Here is a 16439-nt window from a genome sequence, read left to right as displayed (position 1 = left end):
CGCCGAGGTCACGCGGGCGCGGGGGGCGGGCCCGGGGTGTCCGTGAGGGGAGGCCGGGAGGGCCCTGAGGGAGCGGCGGTTAAAGGGCCCTGCAACGGAACAAACACGCTCCTTTACTATTAAATGCTCTTTATTTTTATCTACATTCCGTTATTGCATAAAGATCGCATCTCTTTTTAAATATAATAAAGCTATCAAATGTTTTCATCGGCTTCCCTCCCCCCACCCGAACAAGGAAAACCAGTCTATTTTAGGCAATATGCTCCAGAAAAGGAGCATATTTCTGGTTGGAACAGCAGCAGAACTGGCTGATGGATATTCATTACTTTACGGTTTCACAAGTGCACAAATCTTTAGGAAAACTTTTTTAAAGGCAAATGTGCATTGCTGTGGACTTTCGCACCCTTAGTCGTTTGCTGAAACGTTTTACTGTGTTCAAGTTAATAATAAACTACATTTTGCATGAACTTCGTGTTAGCGCCACACTGGAGCCCCAGCAAGTTTTAAACACCCAGTTCTAGATCTTCCAGTTCTTTAAGGAGAGCAGCTTCTTTCTGAATCTTCTCTACCTAGAACAAAAAAAAGCATAAGATGCCACAGATGTAGCTTATTATAAAATTAACCTTGAATAAACTGCACAGATCTTAACCATACCTGATTCTTCTCAAGCTGTTTGCCGGCAGCTGCCTGTTCTTTCAGCTGCTCAATTGCCTTTAGCTTCTGTAAAAAAAAATACAAAAAGCCACTCTAACACAAAATATTGGTGAACCAAGAATAGAAAAAAAAAGTCTTGGAAATTGTTCCACTTGCAATTGCCTGAGGCATCTGGAGGCAGGTCTCTGTGGAAGGCACATTCCCTTTAAGAATCTCCAGATACTCAATCCAGAACTTCCCGCCTACAACAAACATTTCTTTCAAGAACAAAACCTAGAGAACAGCAGCACTTCCTCCTCTCTGAAATGAACACCATTCACTGTCTCGCTGAAGGGCTGGATCCAAACACAGAAATTACTCCATCACTATCTCTCTTCTTCACACATTTTCCTCAGAAAGCCTGGAATGTTAATCCAGAGACAATAAAAAGCAGAAGGTCGCCAAGAGAAATGTGAGAAGTTCTCTAGCCTGAACTAAACAATTTTTGTTCTGAAATTATTTAATGCAAGAATTCTCAGGACTGGCAGTAAACTTCACACTTGCACCACAAGGCCAACCACAAGGGCATGGTTCCCTTGTTGGACCCAGGACCCAACAACCATGGAGCCCACACAGCTCCTGTCTGAGCACCAACACCTTTCAGTGCAACCTGCCCCTCAGCTGGGGACTGGCTGCACCTCCACAGCATTCCTAACTGGAGCCTGGAACACTCCTCCCTGCAGCTGGCAGTGGTTCTGCACTGCCACCTCTGATGGGCCCTTCAGGAGCTCTGCCATGCGATGGCCCCCACTGCTGCACACGCTGGGAAGGCAGAGGAAGTTGGCCACAAATTCAGGACATTACCATGGATGTAAATGCATCCTCCTGAGCCTAGCTCACCTTACCCTCACGCTGGTCTTGGAGACGTCGTTGTCTGCTAGAAAAAAAAAAGCCTCACCTTTTTCAAATTCTTTATCTTCTTGTCCACTTCAGGATCTCCCGTGGTGGTGGCAGGCACAGCGTTCCGTGGGGCGTTCTGTGGCGCTGGGGCCTGGGCAGGGCCCTGGTTCGCATCAGCTTTGGCCTCCTGTAGACAGAAATGCATGACCCAGAAAATACATTGGATTGCAAAGAGATTGAAAAATGTCTTTAATCACTTTAAGGCATCCATTTAGTATTTCTTCTTTCACTAGTTTGCTGGTGTATTCCAAAATGCGTGCACGACTTGCTCTGATATATTGCATTACCTCTGGATCTCTTTCCAGGGACAAAGGCTTATCTAGAACAACTCACATGCTGTTTCTTGTTGAATTTCTACTTCCTCAAGACACCAACCATATATACAGCACATGTCAGTAAGGGTGACATGATAAACACACACACAAATGTTTTATAAAGCAGACTGGATCATTGTCTCTGAAGCAAAAGAAAGGGCTCAAAACCAGTGCAAGAAATTTTAAAAATCTTATTTAAAGAAATTATTGCTTCAGAGTTTGTAGAAATTGGAAGGCTAATACCAAAAGCCGACGTTTTTCTACCTGGTCAAAGAATAGCAAGTCAAGGGGTGACAAACAGCCTGTCTCTGGTCTGCCTTGAAAACACACCTCAGCCCTGTCCTGCTGGGGACACATCCCAGTACCCGGCCCATTCTGACCTCCCACCCAACACCAAAACACGCTCTGCAGAAGGTGAAGGGCCAGAATTACTTCATCTCCACACTGATTTCAGCTAACGTTCACAGCAACTCCCCAAAGCTGTTACTCTAAGCCATGCTTTTATGCCTGCTTTAGTCTGGCTGAACTCTGCAGCACAGGCGAGGTGTGTGGAGGGCTCTCCGTGCACAGGTCACTGCTCTGAGACCGACCGGTGCCCTTTGGGAAAACTAATTAACTAACTAACATTATCCTTGAAAGAACGACTTCTGCAGTACCTGTTTAGCAGCTTTCTTTGCTTCATGTTTCCTCTGATTTTTGAGAGCTGTTTTAGACAGTGGCTTATCACCACCTCCCAAAGGGGGTTTCATGTTCTGGGGTGGCTCATCCTCGTGCTGCAGGATACACAAAATGAAGTTAAAAGCCTGTATTCCAAGTTGGCACAGAAAACCCAAAACCTACCTAAGACAACATCATATGCAAAGATGAACCAGAAAGGAAGAAGGAAAAACAAAGAAAGGAAGGGAGGAATAAAAGTATGCATTCCTTGGAGTAGCCAAAGACTGTGACGAGGGTTTCAAACTCATCCACTCAAGTTTAGATGGGACTACCCTGTGCATCCTAAAAATTTCATAGATTTCTGATAAAATAACAAAATCATGATGTTTTCTATTTTGAGGGGAAATAAAATCCAAGAGGAATAACCCAGCACAAAGTGACTGGAGCTTGGCATTTTGCTGTTGTTGACAGCTGTTTGACTCAACTCCTGGTGACCAGAGAGGAAGGCTGAGTGCTGGGAAGGGAGATGGAGGGTTTTTGGGGGACCATGGGGGATGAGAAGGGAGGGTTGTTCAGTGTTTTTAAGGTAACAGTTAACTGTGGTGCTGTATTGTTTTAATGCATACAACAAGATTTTTTTGCCCATAAGTAAACAGAATTATTTTTTTATGTGTCTTCTCCCTACTCCCTCTGCTCGTGGATAGTTTGTGAGCACAGCTCACAGGCTGAGTCTCCTTCAAAAGCACCAGGCTCAAAATCAAAGCTCTCTAGGACTCAAACACCAAGGGTGCAGTTGTTCAATGGAACCAGCTGCTACTCAGCCTACTTTGAAAACCTGCAGAAAAGAAACTAATTAGACAAGTAGGTCACTGTACTGAAAGGTGTTTAAGCTGCAGCTGACTTTCTAATGATCCAATCTCTTTCTAGCAAATAAACTTACCTTAGGAAAAAGAAACAAAAAAGAGTGGCTTTTGGGAGGCCAGTCAACCCCCAGGCTGGCTGGGCTCAGACTGGTAAGTCAGGTCACCCAAATCAGAGGCTTCTGTCCTAACCAGAGTGCCCAGTTTCACTGCAAACCACATGTGCAGTTTAGTATTCTAGTGCACACTGCAGAGAGCATTATTAAAGTCTGCAAATGCTTTGTGACAGGACAGTATTTCAGCCAAAGAAACAGGAGTTTTCTAGCACACCTAGCAAAGCGTGAGGAAAGTGCCAAAGAGGGTTATCCAAATCCCTCCAAACCCTCAGTGCTGCTGTCAGCCCAGCTACTCTCCTCATGTTCCTCCTCCAAAACACACCCATACATGGGGCCGAGCTCCAAACAAAGCCACGAGACACGACAGTTCAGTTCCCCCAGGACAGTGCTACTCACGAGCTTGGAGCTGGTGACGGGCTTGTTCCTCAGGGCAGGAGGTCTGTACGCCTGCGCAGGCTTCGGCTCCGCGCCGGGCACCTCGCCGGGGACTGCCTGGTACCGCACCGCTCTCTGCGGGAACACCCCGTCCGGGAAGGGCTGCCAGGACACCTGCCACATCTCCTCGTTGGATGGCACCTCGTGGGTGTGCAGCACGGAGCCCGTGTAGTGCCACACCTTGTAGCCGTTGCCGACCCGGAGCCGGGGAGCACACGTAGCTGTCACGATGTGCTCCCCGTCGGGACACCACGCAAAGTAGGTGGAGTCCGAGGCCACGGGTTTGGAAATGAGTTTGTAGTTTTTAACATCCCACACTTCCATCTGCCCCCTGAGGTTCCCAAACCCTGCCAGCACCAGGATGTGTCCGTGGGGGCTGTAGTAGGCAGCGTTGCGAGGCCCGGTGCCAAAATCAAACACGGGGTCACATTTCAGATTGAAAATTGTGGCTTTGGCAGGCATGAAACCATACACAGCACAGAACTCAAGAGAATTGGGGCTCCAGGCGACATCATAAATAGGGCCATTTTTTGCTAAAGGAAAAGGAAAAACAGACAACTGTTGGGAGGTTGCATTTTTTCAGTGCAAGCCAAAATAAAATCCATAGCAATTCTTCATGCTTTGCAAAAACAGTGATGCAATTATTGACAGTGAAAATTAATTCTGCTAACAACAGAGGGAGAAACAGCCTTTTATCTTCTCATAACTTTAGTTACGGTTTGCAACAATAACTGCAGCCATTCCAAATTACCTCTGTAGGGTCAGCACCAGCACTTTTACAGTAAGCATAGCTTGTCATGTAAAAAAAATCCTTTATTTTTTTTCCTCGTTACTCAAGTATGACCTCAGGACCGTCTTAAACTGTCCCACTGGAAACCTGCGAAAACAGGAGTTTTATACCAGCTGGATAATAGTTCCTCTTTCTTTAATCTAAGAAATATTGTGTAGCTCAGCTTTGTAGTGGTAAGTAATAGTAACCTAAGTTATCTTTGGACAGTGCCCATGCACAGTATTTTATAAATCAGATTTTAATGTGAGTGAGCACACAGAAATGGTTTTACACATAATGATCAAAACTTGGTACTGTTAGAAGATATTCTATGGGTTGGAACATTAGGAGATACTGAAGAATGATGAATTAGTGATGAAAATTTGCATAAAATATCCAGGGATAAATACAAACCATAGGCCATTATAACTTTTCATAATCTGGATATCTTTACCCATAGTTCAGACAAATGCCAAGTACATTACTGAATCCTTAATTCAGAGTTGACCCAAAATCTGCAACTGAGTCAAATGGTTCATTGCTGTTGTCACTCTGAAGTCTCATTATCTTTAGAAAGGAGGGTGTATAATCACACTGTCTGTGTGTCCCCCTTCAAAACCTTTTCAGTGACATTAACCCGATGCAGCTCAGAGATAGAAGTGTGACAGAAAATGACATCTGGTGACAGCAGCAGCTGTAGAGATGAGGGTAGCTCCATGTGGGCTCCACAGCTCAGGCAGAGCCTGCAGCAGCACCACGTCTTAGTCAGGAACCAAATCCCTCTGCAAATGCCAGTGTGAAAAAAAGCTTCAAAACTGGACTTTCAAAAGCAACCAGAAGTCCAACTCCACAGGGAAGGAGGCACCACTCACTCCAAGTATATCAAAGCTAAGATAATATAGCACTTAAAAAAACCCCAAACCACAAACACCACCATCTTACTTCAGAGGTAAAAAAAAAAAGTGGTGAGGATTTTTTGCTAAAAGCATTTCATTTCGTTGTGAAGATCTGCAGTGCACTCAGAGGCCCCGCCCCGCCCAGGCCGGTACTCACGCAGCTGCACGACGGCGCTCTCCCCGTTGGCCGCGATGTAGTGCAGGGTCTGCTCCCCGTAGTACGACGCCCCCGTTTTGTCCACCTCGGTGCTGGCCACCACCAGCACGGCCGTGGCTGGGAACAGACACAGGCAGTGCAGCACAGCTGCTGCAAACCACAGCAGCCACTGCACACACCACCCCTGCAAACACTGCACTGCACAGAGGGGAATCGCTCTGCTAGGAATTCCAGCTGGTTCCTTGTGTGACAGTGCTGGTATCATTCTCTTCTGCACTGACTTTGTCCTAATGTTAACCCCAACGGACCAGATGGAAACTGTAAGCTCGATCTATTCATTCACTGTTGGATCACAAGCCAGTGAACGTACTTTGCAGCCATAAAAATAATATTTCTAAGATAGAAACCGAAGCTCCTGATCAGCCCTTGAGTAACACGTTCCACCAACAGCTGCTGTTTGCACATCTGTTCTCCAAAGCCATGTGCTCATGCGTGGTTTCCATGTGTGTGTAACACCTTCCCTGTATCACAAACTACGCAGGTTGAAGTAAAGTGGTTTTTACAAAATTACTCTGAAACAGCTTGTTGCTAACAAACAGCAAAGCACAGAGCCCTGTTAGCTCATTCCAGCTGTGACACGTCTGCATATGCACAATTCTACAGATTAAGATTATACCAGAGCACAAACTGGTCTTATATTTACAATCTAAATACACTATCAACACAGAATGCAAATTTATATAGGAATTTGCTATTCAGCTGCAAGATTTACCAGCATGTATAGAACACTCTCAGTTACAACATACAAAATCGTGACAGTCACAGGAAAGTGCTGAGCACTCCAGGGCAGGCAGAACTGCATCTTAACACTGTGTTGGCATTAGTGGTTGTCCTCAGGGTTTATCTGCACATGCAAACTAAATGCAAACTCCCCACAGTAAACAAAGGAATACAATCCAAAATGGGCCGAATATAGAAGTTCCAACAGACAGCTGTTGTACCTTTTTTGTTCCACAGCATTGTCACCCTGTCAGCCTTGAAGAAGCTCTTGTTGGCGAGCGCCGACTGCGGGCCCCCGAAGTTGGGGTACTGGTAGAGCCGCACGAAGGACGGGGCCCCTTTGCTGCCCGGGACATACACAGCAACCTGCAACAGCCACCAGAGTCACTGCAGCTCAAAGACAGGCCACAGGTACTACCTCTGTGTTCTATTAACGTCACAGTCTTTTTTTTTTTTTAAGAAAACCGAGAAAAAGATTGGAAATGGGATCAGAAGTACCTTGGTTGGCTGCGCTCCTGGGGACAACACAAAATCACTGACCTTCTGTAAATGCAGCTTATTTGCAATGGTGTCTGCCAAGAAAAAGGCCATAGATGTGTGATGTTAATGACAAACCACGTTACCTGGATAACCTAACCACACCCTTCCATGGGGCTGTATCCTGCATAACACAGATCAGTAAGGGTAACCATAACGGAGTTCTTTTACTAGCAAACAGCCATTACTTTCCCATTTCATCACAGTTTTGTTTACAAAACCAACTTGAACCAAGCCTAGGTCTGAAGCCCAGTATTTAGTATTTGGAAGTTCAAACAGCACAGGAAGCCTGCAAATCCCAAGTGAACACTTGTGCTTAAAGCAGATGTTCTTCACCTTATCTGTGCTGGCTTCAGCCACATCCAGGGAACAGGTACCATTACAGAGACAGGGGCTCTCCCCTCACACCTTCCCCACAGGAAGCACTCAGAGGCCTGCTCTTGGCTGAATTCTTTCCACAAACAGCTGCTGGGACCAGCAGCACCCCAGAGCCTCACTGCAGCCAGGAATGTGCACTGCCAGCAGACCTCCTGCTGAGACTGACATTCCCTGCTTCCCACAGCTTCATTAACATCAGCAGGGCTAATTCTCGGGAAACCCTATCTCTTACAGCTGTAATTCTTGTATCAGCTTTACATTTAAAACAAAGAACACAAAACCAAAACCACACACTGTTCTCCCCTCAGTTTTAATTCCTTTACGGCTTTGTTCTAATTAATTTTTAACCCCCTACTTTTTTCCTCCCTGTTCCCTTTCTGACTTCTATTGACTCCAAATATTCTACCACCAGTATTAAATCTCCTTGGTAAAAATTTTCAGGCTTTGCTACTCCATATTTGCCATTGATACGAATTTTTTAACAAGCCATTTTTTAACAGCTTATTGACAGAACACACACAACCCAAAGAAGTAATCACAGATCACATTCTCTACTGACAATTTCCTGGATCTCATTACATGAGAAAGAATATAGAATCAAGCCTCTTTAACTGAAAATCAGATGCATTTCATACACATATGCCAGTGAAAAGATAAATAAGTGAAAACACAGCTCAGTAAAGCATAATGATCCTGAATTCCAAATTCAAATAGAATGTAGGCAATATTTAAAATATAAAGCAAGCAAAGAAGAAACAAGGAAAAACTTCAAAAAGAAAACCACCCCCCAAAAGAAGCAGCATTTACAGAATGAATGAAATGTAGAGAAATACTCGCATACTGAAGTTGTTGTTTTCAAAGAAGTGCACTTCATTGTTCACATTCCTGGCACAAATGCTTTCATCATCTGCCCAGCAAGGACACCTGCAATTCAAAGGAAAAGTCAGAAACACTAAATCATGCTCATCTTTAGCACTCCAGGATTGTTTTTCCCCTCCCTTTCTAAAGCTCAGTAAGGTCTAATATGATATGTTTCATATTATGGACAAATAACATCTGCATAGCAAAAAATATGCAAGTGGACTTAGTTATTCCCTGCCCAGCTTCGTCTGTGGGGCAAAAGGAGGGTGAATTAACAATGAGCTGCACACCGACACTCACGAGCCCAGACTGGCCTTTAGCCAGCAGCAGGCACTGGCTTGAAAGCCAACACTGCAAAACCAGCTCCATTTACCTGGATCAGACTTTGGAAACTGAATTTCTTTGCAAACAATTAGCATCTGGAAGGATTGTTTACCAGTTCTGCATCTTTTTCTGGATGAAGGACTTTAAGCATTTTCCTGTTCTCAGATCATGGAGCTGCAGGTTGGGCACCCCGGCTGTGCCATCCTTCCCAGCTGCAAGAAAACACAGTGGTCTCTGGGGATTAAACCTGCCTCACCAGGACACCCCACCTAGGGATTAAACCTGCTTCACCAGGACACCCCACCTCACGGCTCTGCAAACACCCACCCACTCAGGAACTTCTAGCAAGCAGTATCCTGCCCCTGAGGGGCCAAACCCATGGCTGCTGATTGCTGCACCTATTAACCTCAGTCTTTCCCTCTGCAGAAAGAACTCACATTTGAAGGTGTAGGGTTTCTACTCCCTGCTGCAGGGCCGGGGCCAACACCACCTGCACAGCTCTTTAATGCTTGTTTTTTAACCAAAATCAAAAACCATCCTTGTGGCAAACAATGGAGGCATGTTCTCCACTCTTACATTTTGCTCTCATGGGAGTGCCGTGATTTTGTCCATCCCATGGAAATCACAGCTTTCTCTGCAAGACAGGCAAAATAGTTCTGCTGCTTTTAAACTCTCTGTACCCTCCTCCTTACCCCAGATACCACAGCTGCCTATGGCTGTCAGTGATTCAGGACAGACCCTGAACAGCTCACAGTTTCTGCTGCTTTCTCTCACCCTACAGCCTGTCCCAGGCCACTTCCCAAGGCCCAGCTCTTGCCCAGCTCTTCCTGAGGCAGCATTTGCACTGTCTGCGTAAGACACGCTGCTCAAACAGGACTGGGGCTCTCCAAGTCAGGAAGAACCCCTGCAGAGGCAGGGAAGGGAATAAAGCCCTGGACAGGGACAACACTTCAGGCACTGCACCCAGGGGAGGACACAACTCCTGCAGGAAGGCGTCTGATGTGCCCTGTCTGCACAGGAACACAACCTGCACAGACATTGCCCACACGGCACCACGACCAGCTCCCGGGGCTTGGAAACATGGGATTCACTCACAGTGACTGCAGCACGTGCCCTCTGAGTCAGGGTTTGTAGGATGGCATCCCTCACTCCACCACCGTGTCCCTGATCACCCACAGACCCTTTGTGCACTTTCTGTACTGCTCATTGAGCCAATAAATGTCCCACAGAGAGCAGGCAGGTCCTGGAGAGGCTGCCAGCCCACTTCAGACATGCACATCTGCCAGGTGCCTGCCCAGCTGCCACAGTACTCACCTGCATAGGCCTGCCACGTGGCCAGAACATTATTCTTTGGTGAGAACTCAAGGCAAACTGCCTTTGGGAGATCAAAGGAACGCAGTAACTCAGCTCTGGTGACATTAACAACGTTTACTCTGGAACCAAAAGATGTTATTTCAATAAAACATGTTTACAATAGTTAATTAGTTACTAAGAGAACTGTTCATGTATTTGACTCTCCTAAGTCTGTCCCAAATTTAGCCAATGTAACACAATTAGAAGAGCTTTCTTCCCTTCCTGCTTTTACTAAATTTTTGCAAGAGCACATTTTAAAACCAGATACCCAGGTATGACAGAAAAAGTGAGAGCACAGATCAAAACAGAACATGTATTTTTATCTGTAAGCTCTGAAGAAGAGAGTGAACTCTAAAATGCGCCTGGCCTACAAAAAAGGAATCTTGTGATGTTGGTACATAAGGTGCACAGAGTCTTTATCTCCTGTGGGCTTTACTAATTAATTCATCCCAGAAACCAGGTACTGGGAGCTGTGAACAAAAAAACAACCAAACAAATAAAGCACATGCAGATTACACAGGAATGGGTGCATTATACACAGGAGAACAGCAAATATTTCATCTGAGAGTCAGGAAACAAAGCCACTACTGTGAAGAATGCAAAAATAAACTGCATTTAAAATGTGCCTGCAAATACTTGCACTAACAGCAACTGCCTTTACACAGAAAAGAGTCACAGGGCATAACTGATCCAATTTATTTCACACAAACTAAAGATTAAGAACATAAAATGCACCCACTTTTCTCCATTGCACCAGGCAAAGAGAGAGCCATCCTTGCTAAAAGCAACAGCTTTGCAATTTTTTCCAGAGTCCCTAAAGAAATAAGAAATGCACATGAGTAGTCAGTAGTGCCCAAGTGAAGATTTTTTAACAAAACCAAAAAGCAACACATTTCCTGCTGTGCCCTCGATGAGTCCTGCAGTCCCTGCTGCCCCTGTTCAGGGACTGCCACCTGGCAGTCACACCTCAGGCAAGCACAAAGCCTCCCAAACCATCCATTTCCTGAACCAGTAAGAAATAATTCACTTATATTTACACATTTTCCAATTCCAGAATCTACCTTTACTTTTTACAAAACTGGTTTTTTTGCACGAAAGATCAGAGCCAGTGACAGCAGTACCTCTGGAACGCCGAGCTCTCTGTGAAACTGGGGGGCCCGTTCACCATGTACAGCCCTTCGGACCCTCTCACTGAAATGGAAACAAGGAACTCATTTCAAATTGTCCAAAGCAGAAGCTGTGCTAAGTTGTCAACCCTACAACAGGCACAGACTGCTTGCTGTAAGGACATCCAGGACATGAGGTGTGCCTGAGCCCCCAGCCCAGCCACCGGGATGGGGACCCAGAGCCCTGGGCAGCTCATGCCCCCACCTCGCAGCAAAGCAGTTTTCCTCATGTCTGAATGCAATTTCCTGGGGTTCAGGCCCTGACAGACCCCAAAGGGACCTTTTAACACACCCTAAATACAAGCCACAAGCTGCATACCCTTGCCTGCAGCCTGTTCTCCAGCTCTGCCATCAGGGCACCCACTGAGATCCAGATTTACAACAGATTACAGACAGCACCGAGCAGCCCAAAATCCACCCGCAGCAGCTGCAGCCCCCCGACCCACGCGAAGGCAAATACGGTTTTTAAGGCTTAGAAACACAGGGAAGGAAAGTACATCTCCCTGCTGTCAGGGACAGCTGAACAGGGAGATACTCAGAAGAAAGAGCGCTCTTAAAAGCCCTCGCACCGACCGAGCCCCGTGAACGCCCCCCGGGAACCGCGCGAGAACCCCCCCGCGCCCGAAGGGCGAACCCCGGACACGTGGCCCCGGGTGCTCCCGCGGGGTGCCGGGCTGAGCAGCGGCACCCCCGGAGACGGCCCGGCGAGCCCTGCCCGGCCCCGGGAGCGGCACCGCCAAGGGCGCCGGGGCCGAGCTCGGCCACGCCGCGGCAGCGCTCCCTGCGGAGGGGACGGGAGGTGGGTACCGGCGGACCCGGATCGCCCCGGCCCGACGCACCCGCGAGCAGCGGCGTGGGCGGCGCCATCTTGGCGCGGGGGGGGCGGCGGTTCCGGTTCCGGGTCAGTGGCGCGCGGCGGCCGCAGGGCGCGCCACGTTGCGCAGGCGGGGCGGGGCCGCGGCGCGTGCGCGGGTTGGCGCGCGCGGCCCCTCCCCCGGCGCGCTCCCGGCGTGCGGCGCGCGCGGTGCTGACGCGGCAGCGGTGGCCGGGCCGGACCGGGCCGGGCTGAGCTGAGCCGAGCCGAGCTGAGCTGAGCTGAGCTGGGCTGAACTGGGCTGAACTGAGCCGAGCCGAGCTGAGCTGGACCGGGCCGGACTGAGCTGAGCTGAGCTGAGCTGGGCCGGACCGCACCGCGCCGGGCTGAGACGAGCCGGGCCGGGCTGAGCTGAATTGGGCCAAACCGGGCCGGGCTGAGCCGAGCTGAGCTGATCTGAGCTGGGCCGAACCGGGCCGGGTTGAGCCGAGTCGAGCTGAGCCGAGCTGAGCGGGGCCGCCATGGTGGCCAAGCAGCGCATCCGCATGGCCAACGAGAAGCACAGCAAGAACATCACCCAGCGCGGCAACGTCGCCAAGACCTCGGTGCGCGGGGCCGGGCCGGGCGGGCGGGCGGGGGGCGGCGGGGCCGGGGGGGCCGCGCTGACCGGTGCTGTGCCCGCAGAGAACGGCCCCGGAGGAGAAGGCGTCGGTCGGGCCCTGGCTGCTGGCGCTGTTCATCTTCGTGGTCTGCGGATCAGGTGAGCCGCCGCGGGCCCCGCTGACTGTTCGGGGCGCTCCTCGGGCCCGGCAGCGTTCGGGCCCCCCGAGCTCCCTTCTCCGCTCTCTTGCAGCCATCTTCCAGATCATCCAGAGCATCCGGATGGGCATGTGAGGGGCCCGGGCCGGGCCATGGCCCGCCGGCCCCGGCCGCCGCAGCACTGCCGAGGAGCGGCGCGCGGCACCGGCCGTGTCGCATTCCAGGTCCCTTCACGAGTCATTCCGAGTTTTCTAGCCCGTGCCACAGTGCCTTGAACAGCACCACATGTATAAAGCAATAAAAGTCTGTTGTTGATCTACAATCGTGGACCTACTTATTCGCTGAAGATCCAGCCTGGTCTCTCACACACGGAGCTGTAACGCGACATAGGTCCATAGGAACTGGCATCTTGTAAACACCGGTCCCAGACCGGTGTCGCCCTCTGTATAGCTGGAAATGGTTTCATTTGACGCTGGAAGCCGGGATTTTTGCAGTGGCTGGAGCCCGACTGTGCAGCACGTTCCCGAGGAGCCCCACCGTGCGTCGCCCGTGTGCGCAGGGAGGCCCCACTGCAGCATGTGGCAGTGCCGTCCTCGCAGCTGCACCTCCCGTAGCTTTGCCCTAACCCACGCCAAGCGCTTCTCTGTGTAGGGGCACCGGGGTTCCCGAGGGACTGGCGTGGCCGGGCGGCACCTGCTCCCGACGGGACTCGGCGCTGGAGCGTCACGGACTGTGGAGCTCCCAGGGCCTCTCCCGGCTGTGCCTGCGCTGTAAATACTCCTTGGACAACTCTCAGCCAGTGGTGATAGTTTTACATTTGACGATGTTGTGTGGGAATGTTTGGTGCAGGTGGGGGGACCCTGCCCCCCTGCCCACAGTTCTGCTTCTATGTGCAGCCCCTGCGGAGTGTGGTGTGTCTTGCAATATATATTTAATCCTATTTAAGGTAAAACCTGCTTTCAACTCGATTTCTTCTAACAGTGGATCCAGTACTTAACTGCTTCCCTATGGATGATCACAGTTCCTTCTTCTGTAGACAACTGTAACTTGAGGTCACATGGAAAATGCTGCTATTGATCATATTTCCCTGCTGATGGCCCCAACTCCTGCTGTCTCTGTGGTGACAAAGGGGGTGTGAATCGCTCTGCTGGTGCACGCAGTTGCTAAAGGAAGTTTCCTTTTTCCAGGTTTCTTAGCAGAAGACAAATTCAAAGTCTGATTATGCTAGAAGTAATAGAAAACAAATCTGTCAAGGTTAATGAAATGCCTGTTAGCTGTGAAGGAGCAGATCTTTTGTACTCGTGTATTCCCGTATGGAATCATGGGGACTGGTGTAAGCCAGCACGGCCATGGGTGTGCCCAGCCTGGCCACCGGGGGGACGGGGACCTTGGGCCGGGGCACTCGTGTGCTGTGAGCAGGGGAAGTCTGTATAATCGCTGATTTTAAATAAAGTTCTTTCCAAATGCAAGCTGTGTTCTCTTGAGGTTGGCAAAGCGGGGCTGTGCTGGGTGTTGAAATTCGGCTGCTTCACGCCAAGCACAGGTTACTTGGCTGTTCCCCGAGAGGAGCCCCCGTGCCATGGGGCATTCCCTGCTCTGCTGTCCGGTCTGGGGCCGTGGGGGCTCTGGACTCACCCGGGTGCTGCTCCCCATCTCCCTACAGGGGTTCAGCAGGTGGCTGCTCCCCACTCGTCTCTCTGGCCCCTGGGAATGCCGCAGAGGCCTCAGGTCTGACAGGTTCCTGCTGCCACTGCAGGAACTGTTCGAGGGCCTTGGGGACTGCAATGTTCAGGGTGGTTTGTACAGGTTCGTTCTTCAAGGCTCAGTAGAAGTCTTGCTTTGGTGCCAGCACCAGACGCAGGGGTGTGTGGTGCTGTGCCCTGCAGTGGCTCTTGGCCCTGGGCAGCCACAGCCTGGAGCAGGGGCTGCACTGGGGGCTCTCCAGAGAGGCCTCCTGGCCCCAGCTGTGCTCTGGCTCCATATGCCCAAGTACAAACGCTGCAAAGCACCACGCTTGTTTCTTCTCAGAAACGCGAGAGAGCAACACCCAGGTTTATTTGCCCTGGTGAGACGCCAGTTCTCGTTTGCAGGCGCTGGCAGCTGAGGTGTTGCCAGCGCTAGGGGACGTGTGACGCGGGGCTGCGTTTGCAGACACGGGCAGGTTCTTCGGCAGAGCTGAGCTGGCTGAGGTGATGTCATTAACCACCCGCAACTCACTTCAAATCTTGCCTTTTGTTTTCCTGTGAAGCCTTCTTGGGGCTGGCTGCACGACTCCGCTTCAGTATCACATCAGGGCTGGCACACGGTTTGCCTCCCCTGGCCCCTGCCAGGCCCCGCGTCCGCTCCGTGCCGGTGTCACGGCTGGGACAGGGCTCCTTCCCGCGGCTCCGAGAAACACCGGGCCCTTTGGAGCAACGTCCCCCGACAGAGCCGCCCCTGTGAGCGACATGGCCCCGAGACCCGCCCGGCTGCGAACACGGGGCACGGGGGACCCGGCGGCCACAGGGCCGGGCGCTGTCCGAGCACAGCCGTGCGCGGGCCCCTCAGTCCCCGGCTGCGACACGGGACAGCGGGGCCGCGGGGCGGCGGGGAACCGGCCCGGGGGGCGGCGGGACCGGCGGCTCGCACAGGGACCCCCGGGAACGAGCGCGACAGCCCCGGACCCACAGCCCCGGACCCACAGCCCCGGCCCCACAGCCCCGGCACACCATGGCCGCCCGGCCCCGCCCCACAGCACCGCCCCATACACAGCTCCGCCCCACACACAGCTCCGCCCCACAGCTCCGCCCCACACACAGCTCCGCCCCACACACAGCTCCGCCCCACAGCTCCGCCCCACACACAGCTCCGCCCCACACACAGCTCCGCCCCAGAGCCCCACACACAGCCCCGCCCCACAGTCCCACAGCCCCGCCCCACACACAGCCCCACAGTCCCACACACAGCCCCGCCCCACACACAGCCCCGCCCCACACACAGTCCCGCCCCACACAGCCCCACAGTCCCAGCCCCACAGCCCCGCCCCACACACAGTCCCGCCCCACACAGCCCCAGTCCCACAGCGCCGTCCCGCGGCCCCGCGCGGGAGCTGCGGAAGGGCCGGTCTGTGCTCACCAAACCTACAGGAGCGGAGCAAAGCCAACGAAGGTTTTCTAACAGCGTGAGTTCAACCTTTGCTTCAACTCTGTTTCCTGCAGATTTACTAAAGGGTTTCTCCTTTTGGAGCAAGCGCCTCCGCAGCCCCCTGAGGGGTGTGCGTGCCCCTCGCTCTCGGCACAGCCCCTCGCCCTCGGGGGCAGAGCACGGCTCCGGGAGGGTTGGGGTGCTGGGACCATCCTCACAGGCTCGGTGCCCCCCTGCTCCCGGCAGCGCATCTCTGACCACCTCAGGGAACCACGGTTCGAACGTCTCTGTTCTGTTTCGCTCAAAAAATGGACAGGTACAGCCTTCCCTCCATAAAAGCTTTAATCAACTACTTACCTGAGGGACTCCTGTTCAGTCCCCAGAATTGTCCCTTTCCATCCTCCTGGCGGTGCAGCCGGGGCGAGCCACTGATGGCACTGCAGGGGGAACACACGGAGCTCCTGCGCTACTTTGGTTTCTCGTTGCACCACGGACTGCCAGAAGTGCTCCCAGCAGGCAGAGCACCCACCCACACCTGCCGGGACAA

The 16439-nt window shown here is 51.5% G+C and overlaps 2 protein-coding genes across 3 annotated transcripts; one reads left to right on the top strand and one right to left on the bottom strand.

The window, feature by feature from the left end:
* Positions 1–112: 112 nt before the first annotated feature.
* On the bottom strand, positions 113–12117 carry EIF2A (eukaryotic translation initiation factor 2A). Of its 2 annotated transcripts, none has more exons than XM_064665633.1 (14): positions 12036–12117; positions 11152–11221; positions 10770–10844; positions 9992–10110; positions 8790–8889; positions 8334–8416; positions 7076–7149; positions 6799–6943; positions 5798–5914; positions 3937–4508; positions 2564–2680; positions 1592–1720; positions 655–720; positions 113–569 (listed from the first exon to the last, which is right to left on the bottom strand). In XM_064665633.1, the coding sequence occupies exons 1-14, from the start codon at positions 12061–12063 to the stop codon at positions 504–506; spliced, it is 1761 nt and encodes a 586-aa protein (XP_064521703.1). In that variant the 5' UTR covers positions 12064–12117; the 3' UTR covers positions 113–503. The 2 variants fall into 2 exon arrangements, with proteins under 2 accessions (XP_064521703.1, XP_064521704.1); XM_064665634.1 differs by lacking the exon at positions 12036–12117 and adding an exon at positions 11831–11961.
* A 74-nt stretch (positions 12118–12191) lies between these two features.
* Positions 12192–14238, top strand: SERP1 (stress associated endoplasmic reticulum protein 1). The gene is made up of 3 exons (XM_064665638.1): positions 12192–12615; positions 12695–12770; positions 12864–14238. The coding sequence occupies exons 1-3, from the start codon at positions 12532–12534 to the stop codon at positions 12902–12904; spliced, it is 201 nt and encodes a 66-aa protein (XP_064521708.1). The 5' UTR covers positions 12192–12531; the 3' UTR covers positions 12905–14238.
* Positions 14239–16439: the final 2201 nt, after the last annotated feature.

Source organism: Pseudopipra pipra, chromosome 10 (genome assembly GCF_036250125.1).
Source record: "Pseudopipra pipra isolate bDixPip1 chromosome 10, bDixPip1.hap1, whole genome shotgun sequence".
NCBI classification, from domain to species: Eukaryota; Metazoa; Chordata; class Aves; order Passeriformes; family Pipridae; genus Pseudopipra; species Pseudopipra pipra.
This window is presented reverse-complemented; position numbering and strand designations above follow the sequence as displayed.